The sequence below is a fragment of the Cydia amplana genome, chromosome 15, assembly GCF_948474715.1.
Source record: "Cydia amplana chromosome 15, ilCydAmpl1.1, whole genome shotgun sequence".
In the NCBI taxonomy this organism is placed as follows: Eukaryota; Metazoa; Arthropoda; class Insecta; order Lepidoptera; family Tortricidae; genus Cydia; species Cydia amplana.
In genome coordinates, this window is record NC_086083.1 from 15440621 (window position 1) to 15460186 (window position 19566).

General features: G+C 36.4%; 1 protein-coding gene across 1 annotated transcript in view; it reads right to left on the reverse strand.

Moving 5' to 3' along the window:
* The window catches only part of LOC134654668 (alpha-N-acetylgalactosaminidase), an 86168-nt gene that overhangs the window by 5591 nt on the left and 61011 nt on the right, over window positions 1–19566 (reverse strand). Inside the window, exons 4-7 of the mRNA XM_063510144.1 lie at window positions 5567–5660; window positions 2037–2212; window positions 1410–1571; window positions 379–576 (exon numbers count right to left, since the gene is read on the reverse strand). Coding sequence (XP_063366214.1) covers window positions 379–576; window positions 1410–1571; window positions 2037–2212; window positions 5567–5660 — 630 coding nt within the window. The remainder of the gene's footprint in view (window positions 1–378; window positions 577–1409; window positions 1572–2036; window positions 2213–5566; window positions 5661–19566) is intronic.

Genomic DNA, 19566 nt, shown 5'->3' on the forward strand with positions numbered 1-19566 from the left:
ATTTTTTCAAAATTGTAGACCCAGTAGTTTTGGAGAAAATAGGGGGCGGGGGGAGGGGGGGGGATGGTGGGACAGACCGACAGACAGACGCACGAGTGATCCTATAAGGGTTTCCCGAACCCGTTATCCCGAACTGTGTTTTAGATACCCGCTTCTAGATAACCGCTTAATAATAGACTATAATGCCATTTTATCCTTGCTTAAGCGCTTATCTTGATCCACCTCCATAAACTTCCTATTCTGCATTATTCGGGCCTGATGGTTAGAGGTGCTGCCAGTATGGCCCATATCGCGAACTGTGTATTAGATACCTGCTTCTGCTTTTAGATAACCGATTGATAGACTAAAATGCCATTTTATCCTTGCTTAAGCGCTTACCTTGTATATCCTCCTGCCCTGAATCCCCAGCGGGTCCTGATCCACCTCAATAATTTTCCTATTCTGCAGTATGGCCTTGTACTCTGGCCGGATGGTCCGGAGATCCACGCTCATCAGTAGAGGCGCTGCCAGTATGGCCCATATCGCGAACTGCGTTTTACTCTGCTCGTATGATAGGCCGAAGTTGCCTATGATAAGCTGGAAATTAAAAAAACAACGTTTGAAGAAAAGTGTGTGTGTAATATCATGTTCGTAACGTCAGGGAAAATAATAAAAGTGCATGCGAATTATTTTCGTTTCCGTTTTATAAAATATGATTATATTGTTAAACAGCTATATCAATAAAATTTAACTAGGTATACCTAATTATTAGAAAGTTACGTTTTCAGCGAGTCAGTTATCTAATAATCGGACGTGCCTAATACTCCTACTGATATTTATATTTCAGGAAGGTAATCCAACTTTTCCTATTTTCTATTTTCCTAGAATTAAGGTAATATTTTTTTTATCATAATCATCATGAGTCATATTGACGCTATAAATAATTGATACAACATTATAGATGATTTGCCCCTGTATCTAAGACGGCTATCATCACGATTCACGTCCTGATAATAATCGAAAGCTTGTTTACGACTACTCTAGGACATAATTATTATAACCGTCGGAGGGCGTCGTGATACCCGTCCGTCCCGAGGGGCCCGTTTCTCAAAAGCTTGTAACTTGTAATACAAGTAGAAGTCCCTTTCTAACAAAAGCTGTCAAAAAGTGACATACGCTTGTATTACAAATTACAAGCTTTTGAGAAACGGGCCCCAGGAAGCCTCCCCAAACAGCACGTTGTGGGAAACGCCGGTGTGGGTTTAGTGGGTACGCTCCTCCCCCTATATGTGGAAAGAACCGGTAGGTAGGAATCCCACATACCCCCCCCCCTCCCTCATAGTGGATAAAGTGGGTTCACCTCAAGCCCGGGGGGATGATGCGTAACAGCATTCCCACACCGAAAAAAAAGAAGGATATAAATATCTTACCATGTCAGGGTCGTTCCAATGTCCAGGCCCGGCGTTCGGCACGATCACGTCCTGGTGGTTTCCGTAGTAGTCTATGATAGACTCGACGGAGGCCCAAGAGTCTTGGATGTCGTCGAAGTTCCGCCACAAGTTACAATGCTCGATGATGGACGAGAAGTTTGGCTGGAATTTGGAAATGATACTTAATTTATTGATCATTGGATTCAAAACGCCGAGGACTAAGCCAAAATAATGAAAGAAAAAAAGGATAACTGGATTAAATTTTTGACAATATAATCGACCACGTTTAGGAACGTTTAACCTGCATATTTGAGTATATATGATATACAGGCCAACTGCAAGAGTTCACCATCATTCCACCCGTCAGGTTGAACTTACGTAAAAAATCAAGATACTTCGCTCTTCGTCACGCGGCCGCGGTAGGGCTAAGAAGCGCTGGCTGGACGTCGTGATAACGGACATGGAAGAGAACAATCTCACACCTGAGGATGCCGAAGACCGGGCAAAGTGCAGAAGACTTAACAGGAAAGCGGACCCTGACGCTAGGCCGGGAAAACGCTAGGTTGAGAAGAACTTCGCTCTTCGTCAACAGATTAAGTTAGGTTAGCATATACGTTAAAATATCACCTGCATTCCAGCATATATCTGATACACCGGCCAACTGCAAGAGTAGACCATCTGTCGCCCAGTCAGGTTGAGTTGTCGTCCAAATTCAGGGTACCCGTGGTCCATATCAGCGGGGAGGGCGTAGCAACCGTCCAGTTTCACGTAATCCACACCCCATGACGCGAATGTGGCGGCATCTGGGAAAATATATGATTGTGTATTGGGCGTTTTTTTTTAAGTTGTCCCCTACACTTTTTTTCAAATTTGGGATTTTTTATGTTATTTCTACTCAGAATCACGAGCTCTTTCTATCCTAATACGAGAAAAAAAGTGTCCTAAGGTTTTTATTTCCATTCCGTCACCATTTTTCATAGACTTTGTATGGCGGTCGCGGAATGGAAAGACCGAAAAATGTATGGAAATTTTGGGACACTTTTTTTCTCCTATTAGGATAGAAAGAGCTCGTGATTCTGAGTATAAATAACATAAAAAATCCCAAATTTGAGAAAAAAAGTGTAGGGGACAACTTTAAAAAAAAAACGCCCTATTACGAGTTAACCTGGGTCATAGAAAAGAATCGATTGACATCCTGTTTACCATGAATTTATCTGTCCTGTTTATAACTGGATCGGGCATGAGGACACACATTACACACGTGCATGGCTTTAAAAAGGAAATTGTAAAACGAGTCCATCATAACAATGACACGTTAAACTGCACTAATGAACGCATTAGCCGGCAATTAATCGTGTCAAGGCTGCGTAATTGAGGAAGGCAGGCTGTCGCGATCGATCGCTCCCGACAAATTGTGCCACGAGTTGGTTCCTGTACAATTAGCAAAACTATCTGCATACAACATCTCAAAAAGTGGAGGTTATGCAGTAACTGATTATTTAAAATTTTCAATTATTCGTTTTCATGATTATGTCCAGCCAAAACTAGTTTAAAGAAATAAAGAAATAAATAGTTTTACCCAAATTTACCTACTGATATGCAGGCTTATTCTTGTATTCTTGATAAGCGGTTAGATTTTATTATTTAGAGAACTTCGTATGCGTTGCTATGATTTGTGCTGACTTCAGGTATTAATAAATTGTCATATCACTGAATAATGGGTCATTTTACTGTCGTAAACACATAAAACTGACGGTACGGGAAACGTCACTTTTTGTGCTTCGAGCTTGATAGTCATCTATTGCTGGGCTGGGTAGATCGGTATCATACGTATGTTTAACACGCAATATGTAAACGATACATAATTTTGCATATAATATGCATTCTCTAGATTAAGCTATTGTAAGAGATCTTTGGAAAATTAAGAGTTACAAATTAGGTAGGTAGTTTTCTTTTAAATAAATATTCTTCTTCTTATTCTTTCTATCTAGGTATGTATAAGGTAATTAATTGTTTTGTGTTATATGTGGTTTGGGTTATTATTAGATTAGGTAAGCCTTGGTGGCCTAGTAGATTTAACATCATGATAAACCTAGCTTTATGTTTATATGATATATACTCAATCAAGTCATAGCTAGTTCATAAGACCTAAAGGAAATTGCTAGTCCTAGCTAATGGACTTGCCCAGGAAACACGTCATGAGTGTTGCAACACGCCTTTGGACTCGCCCGATTACCTACACAATACAATATCAATTCCATTTAACACTGTACATTCCCATTGTAGTGTTTTAAGTGTAAGATGAATTTAAAGCATGTATAATAGTTTTTATGTAATGTGAAGACATTTATGCCATAAATTATACTCAGCTGTTCAATATGTTGGCTCATAATGGTGTAAAGGTTCGCCCACACTGGTGCTCAAAACAACTAACGTTTATGCACCGTAAACGTATACTGGGTCAACCAAATCTTGTCAGTAGAAAAAGGCGGCAAATTTGAAAAATTTAGGCACGAAGGGCTGTCGTCCCATAGACAATTTGAATTTCGCGCCTTTTTTAGTGACAAGATTTGGTTGACCATCTATAGTGTCGTTACTGAAAATACGCATACGGCGTTCTTATGGACGCGACCACAACGGTCAACGTGAATACGCAACTGCAGCGTTTTTGAAAGTTGAAAGAGGGTAAATCTGCCTTGTGACTCACGTGTCATGTGTCATAGGTAAGTAGGTATAATATGTACATCCCAAATACGAACATAATTAAATGGAACGTGAATTGTTAAATTATTATTATAGGAACGTAGACAGTGCGGATAGTATGCGAGAAATTGTACGGTGCTTGCAATGCGACCACATTAAAAAAAAAAACACTTTTCAAGAAATCACGTTTTAAAGTTGAGTGTGCAGCAGTAAAATGGATCTTTTAGATTATAACGTTTTCGGTCAAATGTTTTGTCAATCTTGTTGATCTTAATAGCCTTGATTTGTTTTAAATAATATAATATTCAAGTAAAACAAAGGAAACCACACTTTTTTTAAGGTATACCTAAGGCTGTTCATTGAGTCACATCACTGCGTTTACGGTGCGTCAACGTACTTGGAGCAGCGGTGTGGCCGAACCTTTAGTCTAAAGTAGGGTAATAGTTTTCTACTGGAACTTTGATTTGTATTCTGTCCATTGTTCGAAATGCAAATATAATTGAAATTGACGATGCAAATATAATTGAGGTTTCTCGGTATGGCGAAAATATAAATTGTTTTATATTGTTTTATTATGTAACTTAAATAACAACAATAAATAGTTAAGTGATATTTTTTATGTACTACTGGCTTTTCTATGCTACAAAGATTAATATAATAAATATTAGCGTCTATTTTTTATTTAACCCTCCGCGGGGGGGTAAGTAAGCGTTTACCGTAGCGTAAAGTTAGCGTTCATGCCAATGTTACCGAATGTCTTCGTTATGTAGCATACTTTAATAATTAGTTTAGAAATGTTTCATCATTTAAACATACATAAAGACAGAATAATATTAGCTGGTATGCACATTACAGCAGGTGAATACTGCAGTGTAACCTTTTCAGAACCATCTATCAGTGTTGGCCGAAACGTTAATGCAGTTGACTATTTTTGACCATTAACCATTATAAATTGAACCGTAAACTGTAATCGTAAATCGTAAATTCCTAGTGAAAGTTTCATGAAATTTCCGAGAATTTATAGAATTTTATGGAAACTTTCCGCAACTTGCACATCTGTACATGAAGGACATTTTGACAGCATACGCAACAGCATTTGTTTTCTAAGCAGGCGGCCTAGCCAAGATGACAATCGCTATCGCTTCGCCATCGAATCGCTTTGTGTCACTCTATCACTCTTCCATTTTAGTGTGACAGTGACAGTTGCGTTTCGTTCGCTACGGAGCGTTAGCGACTGGTATGTTGTCTACGGGGCCAGGCACGTTAACTTAACGTCATTAAGGGTCGGTTGCACCAAACTGTTGCCATCGTTAAAGTGTTCGCTAAATTTTATTGTATGGAAAGTTTAATAGTAAACCGCCACGGCGCGCCGGCTGACGTTGGTCAGTCTGTCAAGTGCGGATGGTGCAACTGGCACTAAGTATTCAAAGGGTAGGTAAGGGCAAGACGAGTACCTCCGGCAAGATGTCCAACGACGCCCGGGTACCCGGCGCAGGTGAAGTTGCCGTAGTCTTCGTAAATGCCGAACTTTAGCCCCTTGCTGTGTACCTGCAACAGAACATTTTCCTCATTAGTCTTGGTATATCTCTATGTGGGTCACTCTTCGGAGAGGCAATTATTTGTGTGATATTTTAATGTAATAATAGGTTCTAACTGTAATATTATGAAATATCCAAACATTTTATTAGTATGAAATTAGAATAAGAAATGCAACCTTTGACATCACAATCAAATGATTGACTACCTATTTGTTTTTATTTTACTGATAACAAAGATAAATCACAAAGATAAAACTCAAAAATAAATATCGTAAATTACGACCAAATTTATTGTTCGAAGAAAACCGCAAACGACTTTGTAATTACCTACCATACCTACCTACAAATAGGCAGCTGTAATATCGTTAGTTTTTTTCTTATTTCCTAGTCTTAAAATAAAACAATCTTATTTGAATAATTACAACATAACTTCGAAAAAACCACAAAACTAAGTATAGTACCTATGTTAAACTATACCATAGTTCCATAATCTCTTAATCTAAATAAGAAACATGATAATGAAAATGTTGGAACGAGGCTAATTATGAAGTACCTAATTACTTAACTATTGTTCATTGTAATAAAACACATGAACATTGCGATAGTTTGGAAAAATTAACAGTAGCGGAGTCAGATTTATCTTTAACGTAAGCTGAAGCTGAGCTGGCTTTTTATCCGACTACGATGAATCCAAAATGAAGGAGGAATATGCAAAAATATCAAACAATAGAGAAGACGGACTAAAATGTTTTGTTTATTTTCGTTTAAAAACGATAAACATCCCTGAAAAAAAAACATAGATCGTGACCATCTTCCTCCTTTGAAATTTTGAAGTCCATAAAAAAATCTCAGTGAGTTGCTCACTTAGAAATAGATAGTGACGGAAATAGTAACACATCTTTGTTGCCAGTGAAATAAAGATGCGTTCCAATATATTTGGCCATTTTACCTGTCACTATCTGTTTGATTCTCACTATACCTACTTGTTCTATTCGCTCTAAAAATTAATCCATCATTGTATTTAACTATCGCGATCATAACCTTTTTTGCTTGTCAGAAAAAATGTAACCGCAAATTTATGAGCAGACAATCTGCCCATTGTCCGTCATTCTGTTACAAAACGCCGAGTAAAAACGATAAATCTATGATCGTAACGATAATTTAAAGTCATTCACTTCTGATGATTACATCAGAAGTTAAAAGTCAAGGATGTTGACAACAAAAAAAAAAGCATTGTCCGTTAATAGTGCAATTATTGGTTGTATTTTTGCTTTAGGTAAGTACTTATAAAAGTTATATAGCATTGATTTTGAAGCCTTCAAACACTAAATACCTATTTGATGCAGATTGAATCTATTGAAACAGACCAGTAGATGTAAGTACTCAATTTCGTGCTTTGTTGTTTTTAATATCTGTAAACTTTTTATTTGATTTTCATTTATTAAAACCTCATTGAAACAAATCATTTCTAGATTAAATTTAAATACATGTCGCGCGAGTGACTTAAAACAAGTGAGTTTAAACCGTAAAATTATTCAATGTTAGTATGTCTCACAACAGTTTAAATTCGATTACGATTATTCTGTTTCGATTGATTGATGTACTCACGGTAAAACGGTTAATCATGCACCATGTTACGAAAGTTTAATAACTTTACATTTTAACTATTGATGTAACATGTGGGAGTCATCAATTGAATATACGGTTGCGGAAAATCTCAAGAATATTTGAAAAGTTCTCCGAATTTTCAAGAAAATTAAGGAAACTTTTTGATTAGAAACGGAAAATTTCGATCCCCAATATCCCCATACAACCACATGAGAATATTAAAAAAAAAGAATAAGGTAATTTTGCAATTTTGGGCTGTTTCCGACTACCATAATGAATATCATGATAGTAGACCATCGCGATCTTTGCCAAATAAAATAAACATGTCTAATATTATAGTTACATCCGTTACATCCACATACACAAGTCAAGAACCAAACAATAAGTAATACAATTATTACGCATGCAACACCCAAATAGTTTGGAAACACAAATCACCGTTTCGAATCATCAAGGCTCTTGTGATATCGCGAATTGCAAAATATAAGATTAATAAGATGATATATTTATAACGAGGTTGATGTATCAATTTAAATCGATAGTAAAAGTTGATTGATGAGCGAGCGAGTCCGTTCCAAATGTACTTTCGCCATCATTAGGTATTATATTTAGTACAGTTTAGTATTAAGAAGTTGTTTAAGGTGATTTATAAATCCAATTAAAGTACTTAAATACATTTTTGTTTAAAAATGATTTTATTTTTCATCTGCACGAGATCACGAACGTAACTAGGTAATTGCTTATAATTATTGAAACAATTAAATGTAGTATTTGCTCTATAAAGCAACTTATTTCGAAGAGAGTAAATATTTAGAAGATTTATGTGATCGTGAATTTTTATTTCATTCACTATCTTGAGATTTTACATGACTGTGACAACTAGCGGGATTTTATTACGTATACCAAAACAATAGATTTAAATTTCATGACAGCTGATGGTAGTTTGGACAGTTTGAACAGTCTAGAAATTATTAGGCGGATCTTTTTCGATCTTATAATAGTCCTTATTCTGGGCAGGATAAATACGAAATCCCAATTTGTTACAATATGTACCACTGTAATTTTTCTTTGAACTAAGAGTAAGATTTTTAGGACATACAGTGCAATTGCGCTTATATTATAATCAGGAGGTCTAGCCAAGATGAAAATCGTTTGCGCCGTAGCAACGAAATGCTATCCGCCTCTCTGTCACTCTTTATTAGTGCGATGGAGAGGCAATGTTTAGTTCGCTACGGCGCAAACGATTGTCGTCTTGTGAGCCCCAGTGAGCTTAGTGAGTGAATGTTGTTTATTCTCCAGTAGGGTTTGCAATCCGGATCCAAAATGTATGAAATTATCCGGATCTGGATCCGGATCCGCGGATCTTCCCATACGTTTCAGATCCGTCATGCAAACCCTATTCTCCAGCAATATAATGATAACTATAAACTAGATAAGTTACAGGCAAAGTTGCGTCTCTAATGTTTAGCCTTAATAGACCTGTGAAAATTAACATTGCATTTTATTGTCATGTTAAATGCAAGCATAATGCAAGAAGCCATCCAGAAGCAGTGTCTGATGAAACTGCACCGACATTGCACCATAATGAGTGTGGCAATGTTCGATATATATTCTGCGCCGAATCGAACATCGAAGGCTCGGCGAGTCGGGTTCATTTAAATGCCTATCATTGGGTAGGTACTAGCCGAAAGGGTAGCAGTGCCAATGTAAAGCTGGGTGCACATTATTGAACAAATAAATACCTATTAAGATTTATAGTGACTATATAATTATTGTCGAGGTTATTTAGCTGAACCGAAAGTATTACATACATGCAATTTAATTGAAAGAAGAAAGAAAGAAAGAAAAAGTCATTTAATCGATAAAGCACATGACATAGGACAAAAAGATGAAAAAGAAAAGGATAAAAACAACAATACAAAGACAGCAGACTAAAATCATATAGGTACTCAGTGTACACACAGGCAGAAAAATAAATTACACTCGAGTCCAGCAATGTGTGCAATAAGGAAAAGGCTGCTGGAAATTGCGTTAAATACCTACGTGAACTTACTTTAATTCTATCCTACAAGTAGGCGAACGAAATTGCGGTAGCAAAAGCAGTGAAGTAAGGGGTATAAGGGCTTAAAATTAATTTTTAGAGCGCTTTCAGATTGTCCGATCCGATATCAGATTTCGGCGATGACCACAGAAAAAAGTATAAAAGAAGTAAAAAAAATAAAAGAAGTGAAAAGTATAAAAGTGCCTATTATATTTTTTATTAATTAAATAATTGTTTTTTGTCCTAAACAAAGTGTTAATGTAATAATAAATGGACTTGATGCCTCTCTAATTACGATAGAATTGAAAAAAATGTGCGACAAAAAATGAGAGTTTCCCAATCAAAGAAGAATACTTTTAATGACGGAGGCTCGACGTATCAAGTTTGGCAACCCGATCTTAATGTGATGTTGAAACGAGTGAATCGATATAGATACGGTTTTTAATTAATTGAAAGCAGGTTTTCTAGCAGTAGTTCTCGGACATGTTACATCAAATTCAGTATATCCATTTCACTGCGTTTGAGTTTTTAAATTTTAGATTTTTATAATGAAAAAAAAAAAAGTATTTTTTTAAACTTTCATCATCACCTTCCTTCGCGTTGTCCCGGCATTTTGCCACGGCTCATGGGAGCCTGGGGTCCGCTTGGCAACTAATCCCAGTAATTGGCGTGGGCACTAGTTTATTATTTAAACTTTATTGCACGATAACAATTGTACAAATAGCGGACTTAATGCCTTAAGGCATTCTCTACCAGTCAACCAATGGGTCAAAAATGTGTCAGAGGGATCCCAACAGCTGTGTGTGCCGGCCTTACAGCTCGAATCGCTTCGTGCGCGTGCGACGGTTGCGCCAACTCGTGGGAACGCGCGTTTCGAAACACTGCGCAATGTAATGATAGCTAATAGCTTCCTGCATCTTCCCTGACGTAGGCATATGTCAATCATGCAGAAATAGGGCGATTTTATGTGATTAAAGAGAAGTTCAGATCACAGAAACAGACTGGCATAATTAACACACAGATAACATGAGTTACAAAAAGTAAAATTCCTCAGTTGGTAGACCGATGGGTAGTATTTTTTTTTTCGATGTGGCGCGCGCACAGCTCTTGTGAGCAAGGACCCCGCTAAGGATACGGGCGAGCCTTGCTCATATGCATATCTGTCGCCAGTTTTCCCTTAGTCGCCTTATACGACACCCACGGGACGAGATGGGGTGGTGCTATTCTTTTCTGATGCCGGCACCACACGGAACCGATGGGTAGTATTAGCCCTAGTTGAAAATACTGCCAACTGCAAGGTGTTTTTTTAAGCATTTCTATTATTCCGACATATTTTGTGTGGGTGGGAGCTAATTACGGTGAAAAGGCCATTGTTTGATCTAAAATTTTAAGAGATTCGAAGCAAACCACTCCAAGAAATCAAGATAGTTACTCACGTTTAAAAGTGCAGGTAATTGTGGCTCTTTTAATTTTACAAACATTTACAATACGACAGTTGAAATCAATATATCGGTCGTTCTTTGAAATAAGAAACTGATGAGCCTCGATAATCACTTCAGCTGGCTAATTTCAGAGTATTGACTACGAATGATTGACTGATGTTAATATTGATACTTTGCGTTTGCAACTACCTGTGAGTTCCTGTAATTGGCTTCCTGTTTTTAATCTTGTTGTCTATTGTAAAGGGGCCCACTGATTAACAGTCCGCCGGACGATATCGGCCTGTCAGTCAGGGCTTGTTAACGTTACCAATTCACATTATAAAGTAACGTTACTTAACGTTAAAATCATAAAAATACCTTATTACCGGTAGTAAATGGTAACGATACTTGATAACTTAACATTATTATAACGTTAGCTAGTTAACGTTAATTTTACCGGTAATTTTACTTTTTATTGCAGGGCTTGTTAACGTTACCCAATTCACATTATAAACTAACGTTACCAAACTAACGTTACCACTATCATTCTTTAAGCTGATATTTGCTTGTAATTTCATACACAATTTTAAGGCCAGTAGACCTTATTGACCATAAATACGGCAGGGCTTCTGTCAAATTGAAATAGAATCAGTCAAAATACATTAAAGATAATTATGTACGTTAGTAAAACTCAACTTTAATTCTAGTAGTTAGAGTTCATAGTCTTTTGTCATTATTCTTTATGTTTATCAAATGAAAGAGGTGGTATTCTACTTGTTTAAGATCTTTGTCCAATATGCATTGCGTCTTAAGCAAAATGTGAGACGCAAATACACAATGGACCGAGATTGGACAGATAAAATACCACCCGGCTGTGTCGGAATATATTTGCCAAAATAAGAAGGTTGCAAAACGTCATAAATTAGTTTGTTAAATATGATGGTATAGCTAATTCGTTACTTGGTCGGTTTATATTAGGTACAGGCGTCTTTGATATAATATACGTCAAGATTATATAGGTTGGATAATGTCTTGATTTTTTTTGTGAAATATGGAGGTGTTGCTGAAATGTAATTTAGTCGGATTATATTAAATGAGACACCTATTTATTGATGTTACTGCTTGCTTGTAAAATAGTCTGGTCAGCACAGTTCATAATGTATGAGAGCTCTACATGAATTCTCACACCAGAGATTTTTTGAGATGTGATAACCTATGTTGCAAATACTATATTTAAAAAGAAATCTCCACAAAATATGTCACATTCTTTTAATAAATCCAAACTATTATTAAAATACAAAAAATATATCAAAACATGAATCCGACACTCGAGATTTTAATATCATTTTATTTTACATTTCCAATTCCCGTTTCATTTACACCCAATATTAAATCTTTTTCCGTAATAAAATGCGTATATAATTACTGTCATCATCTGTATTTATTTTATTTCTTTAACCCCTTATTCATAAACGCGCTACAAACTTCAATTAGCTAATAATAGTAATAATCGTTTGTCCTTATCTGTCACTTTAACTTATGTATTTGTAAGTAAGGGATAAACATAATTGAACTAAATCAGGCCCGTAAAGTTTATGAATAAAGTGGTTAATCTTTATTGCACAAAAGAAAAACCTTATAGTACAAGAGGCGGACTTAATGCCATAAGGTATTCTCTACCAGTTAACGATGGCTTGTCCTCCGGGCCATTTGATCGATGACCTCCTTTGATTATTTATTTTTAATGGACGCCAAAATCCAGACAGGAACTTCGATTTTGACATTTACCACAGTAATGCAGTCGGTAGCAATGTGGCGCTTCAAAATTGCTGCAGTCGACTGCATTGCTGTAGAAAACGTGAAAAAGGTCATTCAAAGGGTAATAGGGTTATATACACCGCGGGGGTTATTACCCGAAAGATTTAAACCAACGATTTTAGATCCTAATTAGAGTATATAAAGTTATATAACACATAGTCCAAAAACCCTTAATTTAAGAGATATTAATTATTTAAAACAAATCACAAGTTAAAAAATCTCAATTCTAACACACCCTTATGCGTGACGTAGCCACCAACTAATTTTACACGCAGACGCACTAACTGCATGGTTATTAGCCAAATTCGAACTTCTAACGAAATTTTGTTCTGTTCTCAATCACGAGAGTGCAAACTATTTACCTTCACGATAACTGGCTGATAGTTTGACGAAAATGACGAAATTGATGTCAAGATATGCGCAAGATAAAATCTTTAAATTTGATTGACTGTAATAAATAAAATTCGCCATGCCGCATTATCCTCCGGCTCATTTAGCGGATATTCACTTTGTGTACGGATTTGGAAACCCGAAGAACTATGTGCTTCCGGCACGACGGACCCACTTCAGCCTCGTTCCCAGTTCGTAAATTGGCTAGACGAACAATACCCTGAGAGGTGGATTGGCCGTGGAAGCAACGTCCTAACCTGGCCCGCCCGGTCACCCGACTTAACGCCATTGGTTTTTTTTCTATGGGGAACTCTGAAAGATAAGGAAGGAATACTCAACACCAGTGAAGTCTGGAGAAGAATTATTAATAAAAATTCGAACGGCTTCCGAAGAAATAAAGAACACTTTTGTAAACCTAAATAATGAAATCCGTTTAAAATTAAATCTTTGTGCTGAAAACGGTGGTACACACTTCGAAAACCTAATTCATTCTTCTTCTTCAACCTAGCGTTTTCCCGGTCTAGCGCCAGGGTCCGCTTTCCTGCTCAGCCTTCTCCACTTTGCCCGGTCTTCGGCATCCTCAGGTGTGAAAACCTAATTCATTAAATTAATAAAAAAGCGTAATTGTTTAACATAGTTGTTTATTTTACTTTACTCAGTATAAATCAACACATCGAGAATTTAAAATACGTACTGATAAGCATGATCGATATTTTAACAAAAGGTCATTCATTGATTTTAACAAAGTAATCATCCCTTTCCAGCTGTAGTATGAGTTAAAACAATAAGAGACATGATTTCTTTCGGATATAATCATGGTTAATGGCTTTGGTTATCTCACTCAAAGGAAAAGATTTTATCGCAAAGTTTCAACAATAATAACTGCACTGTACCTACTGTTGTAGTAATTAATAAAGTTTTGATACAATTTGTGGTATTTTGAGGTGCCAATCAATTGAAATAATTTCAACGTAAACATGATCCTAGACATAACTTGACACTTCTTGTCATGGAACACATGTCACTGCATTCGCCGTGCATCGTATGATATCGGAGTGATTCGTGAAATGTCATGCTCGCTCTCTGTTTCTCTACTTGAGATTAATTAAACTCGCTCACTCTCTGAATAAAGGTTTGTTCACAAAGAAGCGGTAAATTAATATGATTTAATTTGTACTGAAATAGTAGTTTAATTAAAATATATAATTGGACCCATGTTGATATAACATTATTTACTCGTACTGTCGTCAAAAATACGTGGTTTAAATCTTTCGGGTTATTAAATCCCGCGGTGTATAAGATGAAATGATGCATTAATAAAACTTTAGTTAACTAACAATATTATATTAAATCATTAACAACTTTGACAGCACGATCTCTTCGCAGGTAGGTGCTCTACAAGGAGTTTATATTACAACATTATTTCCAAGAAATAATCTCTCATTATTAAATTATACAACGGGACTTAATCGCGTATCGTTGTATAATTTAATAATGTGTAAAAATCGTGAAAGTTTAAATCAGTGTAATCTCTCATTGTTACGAAAATGTTGGTAGGGTGGCTTTAGGTTACTTTTCGTTCATATCGTCTTGGATATGGGTGAACATGGTGTTAATACACTCAGTATCAATCAACCTGTAAAGATATTGTAGCCTGGCCTTTTCTCGAAAAGTCTTCTAGAAAAATTTACACTCATGTCGTCTCGGATATGAGTAGGTATATTTGGTATCAGTGCATTCAGTATAATATCCTGAACACAAATATATGAGATGACAAGCGCGAAAGTGGTGAGGGTAGTTACTGTGATGCAAAGTTTTTACCATTTTTCTTTTAAACATACCATGTGGGGTACCAAATGAAAGGGCCTTGTGAGTAGATCACAAATATATAACATACTGTAACACTTTTACTACTTAATCCAACAAATTATTTGAAAACGTTCAAAAATTTCACAATGAGTTGATTTCCAACTGCTCTAAATTGACTAAGATAACTTGATCCCAAGTTTCCTTGCAATTATACGTAATCGAGGGCCAGGCTCATACTAGATCTCATGTCGCGATGCGCTATCGCTAACAAAAACTAAGCGTTACGAATTGCTGACATTTGCTTCTTTTAGTTTCTCTACTCAAGCATCGGATGACAGGATCGTTGAAAAGGGACAAACATATCCTTTGACGTTACGTTACTCTTCTCGTGAATTGTCAAATTTTAAAATTCGAAATTAGCTTTGGAATTTGTCCGGGTGGCTATTCGAAGTATAACTTGGTGGACGGTACTTACTAACCAAATAAGCTTGAGATCCAGTATCATAGATAGTTGTAAGACTTTAAGGGTCTATTTATATCTGACTGTGCATCCTGTATTCTAAACGTTTTGTGAATAGATATAAAAATTGACACCTATCATTTTTCACATAAACACAGATACTTTATGCATTGAATTATTAAACCTTAACGCAATGCCATAAGTCATAAGGTATATTTTCCTAATATACCTTGATGCTAATTCGAACTTTGTTATAAAAGATGTCATTTTATATCATTCGCGCGTGCTCGTACTAGATGAAATATGTATTGGTGCGAGCGAGACGGTTGGGCGAATGATAACAAAATGATATCTTTTTGACATCTTAAACAAAGTTTGACTTGGCCTCTGTGGAAGCCTGGAAATACAGCATACTTCATTGACTTTTTATGCTGGAAATTGATTTAATTATTGCGAGAAAAATAAGTATGTAGTCTTCAATAACTTGTACAGTTATGTACTGCCAAAAAACTAGAAGTGTCCATTAATTGTGTAGAACATTATTTGCTGTTTGTTTCCAAAATCATGCTGCTATTCTGCGAATATAGCAGTTCCTCGGGCAGTATAAATTAAACATGATCGAAACAAATACTATTAAATTAACCACAATAGTAAACTTTTCTCTCAGTGTGGGATATTCTCGGTCATGGAAAACTTACAAAATTATTGTTTTTTTCATTAAATCTATAATTAATATTATTGTCGGGAGAAATTCTGACCGTGTAGTCGTGTAAGCTTCATAGCCCATTCTTCAAAAAAATTCTAGTTAGAAATTACTGTTTAGGTAGTATAAAATATAAAATAAAAAAAAATGTTATTTCTAAAAAACGGGAACAGATATCAAGTTGTTAATTCGCAGACGGGTATTCAATATGATATATAATTCACCAGTGTAGAAACATTTTACTGTGCAATTAATGTAACTTTAACTTTATATTGACTCCACTATTAGTAATTCGGTATTGTTAGATTACAAAGTAATCTGGGAATCGGTAATCAGATTACAAAGTAATTTCGAGTAATCGTGGAACCAGGAATCAATTACGAAATGCCCATCTCCATTTAACATGTCTTTGTCTCACGGAAGTTTTGTTATTAAAATTGCCCATCTCTGCTTGAGAGTGAATGAACATTCGCTCGATTGTCAATGATGATGGCACCTATCAGTTAATCAAACGGTAAATAAGCAGCTGTTAACGTTACCTACTAACGTTAACAATGGTGTATCGATACCTTTGACTTAACGTTAGCTCAAATTGACAGCTGCTAACGTTACCATTTTGTTACCGGTAAAGAGTAGTATAACTAACGGTACCTGGTCTAACGTTAGTTACAACTTAACGTTAAATCTGTCACCTTGTGGTAACGATACCAACTTTTTAACGGTATTTAAAGCCCTGCTGTCAGTAGTGTCAGTTAGAACAAAAAGTTGACAGCTCCGAACAACTGACAGGATATCGTCCGGCGGCCTGGTAATCAGTGGGCCCCTTAAGTTTTAAAGCTGATGGTTCTCCTTAACATAAATAAATATTGCCGACCGAAATAAGATCATGCGTAAATGCATTCATTGTCCCATTATCATCTCAAGTAGGCTCCGCACTTTACTTGCGTAGCACGTCGTGGGAACCTATTTTACAAGGTCCGCAGATATATCACGAGATACCTAACTATGTTTCACTTATTCTTATTGTTAAACAGCCATTGTTGGCTGTTCACAGCGCTGTAAGGGCTGTTTCAACACTGATTGTAATCTGGCGAAAAAATGGTCATTGTTGAGAATGTTGAGATAGGAATTAGGTCCTTTTTGTGGTCCATAGTTTACTCCCTGACGGCTGCGGCGAATGTTTCGCAAGCAGCTGTCAGAAGAGATGTACTTTACGATGTACAACTACAACTAGTAGTTGCTTTTGAAGTTCTATTTTTGTTTTGCAATTAATTGTCAATAAAACTCTTCGACATCAAGAAATATAGCATCTTTATTTGTTTGTTCAGTACTTTAAGACTCAATACAACAAAATATTTCGGTAGTAGGTATATTTAGGCCGTTCTTAACTTAACATACAGATAATAAGCATCAAACCAGTGAGATCAGCGCCCACTCTGACAGATGTACTGCGAAGATCAAATTAATAATCGCATAATTAATTTTGTCTTGGACTTTTAATGTCTATTAATCATCTTTAAGGTGTCGAAAGATGGAATAGAATAAATGTAAAACTGTACATATACAATATAGTTGCTATACTGAAGCACGTTTCAATGTTAAGGTCCAAACGTGGCTCTTCCTGTGTCACATATATACAGTCCGCAGCAGAAGTTGCTAAGCGGGCGAGTCAAAATCATTTTGAACACCTGGCCCGCTTAGCAACTTCTGCTGCTGACTGTACAATAGTCATACCTATACAGGGTGTCCCAAGAAGTAGTGATATACTGAAGCTGGGAGGTAGAGGACCTAGAGGGCTATCTGAATCACCCCCATGTATGTTCCGCGATTTTTCGTATTTTCGGAGTTATGATTTTTTTAATTTTTCACCTATCGCCGAGTACGATGAGATTTTTATTTATGGTGACGTGAATTATTGCCGTAGATGCTTGATTTTTTTCGTGTGCTAAGCTGATAGATAGGCCAATTCAGTATGGTAACATTTACTATCGTTAGATCTTTGAATGGAATAAAAAAAAAAATTAATGCCAAGAAAGATAAAATTACCCAGTATGTTCACAACTTCAAGGGCGCTTAAAAAAATAAAACATACTGGGTAATTTTATCTTTCTTGGCATTAATTCACCAAGGAGGAGTTTTGGCCGAAGGGTGTCAAGTTTCGGCGGTTCTGCGGCCGGTTCCCTGACACTGCGGGGTTGCGTAATGCATCGCAATCATAATGTGTTTTTTAGTGTTTAGATATATTTTTATAATATGTATGCTAGTTTTAAGGTATTTATGTATGGGCCACTAGTTGCCTGAAATAAACGATTTCATTCATTCATTAATTTTTTTTTAATTCCATTCAAAGATCTAACGATAGTAAATGTTACCATACTGAATTGGCCTATCTATCAGCTTAGCACACAAAAAAAGTCAAGCATCTACCGCAATAATTCACGTCACCATAAATAAAAATCTCATCATACTCGGCGATAGGTAAAAAATTAAAAAAAATCATAACTCCGAAAATACGAAAAATCGCGGAACATACATGGGGGTGATTCAGATAGCCCTCTAGGTCCTCTACCTCCCAGCTTCAGTATATCACTACTTCTTGGGACACCCTGTATGTATCATAAGTCTGATATTCACTAATTTTACATACCAGTATAATAAAGAGTCTGGGCGGAAAGAGAAGAGTCGTGGAATGTATGGGGCCCAATACATTCCACGACTCTTCTCTTTACGAACAGACTCTATCCTACACATAGCGGTGTATTGTATACCCCGATCTCAGCTCTATATAGCTCAAATATTACTGGACAAATCACACAGTTCAACATGTTTCATGAATATATATACCGTATCGAATGAAACTCATCAGGCGAGAAGCTCTATTCATTGTATACTTCCCAGTAACATTATATTCAGAAATGGCGTATTGTCCAAATAGTTCAATGTTAATCATTCAATGGTCTCAGGTGGTATTTGGAGTAAGTACATTTATGCGGAAATGAGTCTTATTACAAATAAATTAGGTTTCATTTTTTAGATACGGTAATCATACGAGGTTTTACAAGTTACTTAGTTACTCTTTAGTTGTGGTATTGAAATTTTAATACTTATTTGAATTGTAATACTAATATCAAAGAAGACGAAATTCGATGCGTGTGCGTTGTTTGATTATTTCACGCATAATTAAAATAAAATTGAATATTTACTATGACTATTATTCCAGTAATGATGGTTGTTTTCAACGAGAACTCAGCATATCAACAAAAAAGAACTCTCTCTATTTCAATTTAACGTTTAATCTCGGTTGCGTCAAATGCTGCGTACTTACTTACCTACTTATTATACACAAAAAATGAAAAAATGTGTGATGGCATAATTATGACAAAACCTTTTTTTTTTTTTTTTTTAACGATGTGGTAATGCTGTTACGCATACCCCCTATCGGGGGTTATGTGGGACTCCCATCTCCCATTCCTTTCTCTTAGCGAGAAAAGGTGGGAGACGTCCTACCCACTAAACCCACATCGGCTTTACCCGCATTGCCGTATAGGGGACGCCATGGGATCGCTAACATTCCGCCATGACGCCCCCGACATCCCAGCTAGCTTAGGCTGGGTCAACCGCACCAGAACGAAGTTCTGGGACATTTTATCCGATGCGTTGAGGAAC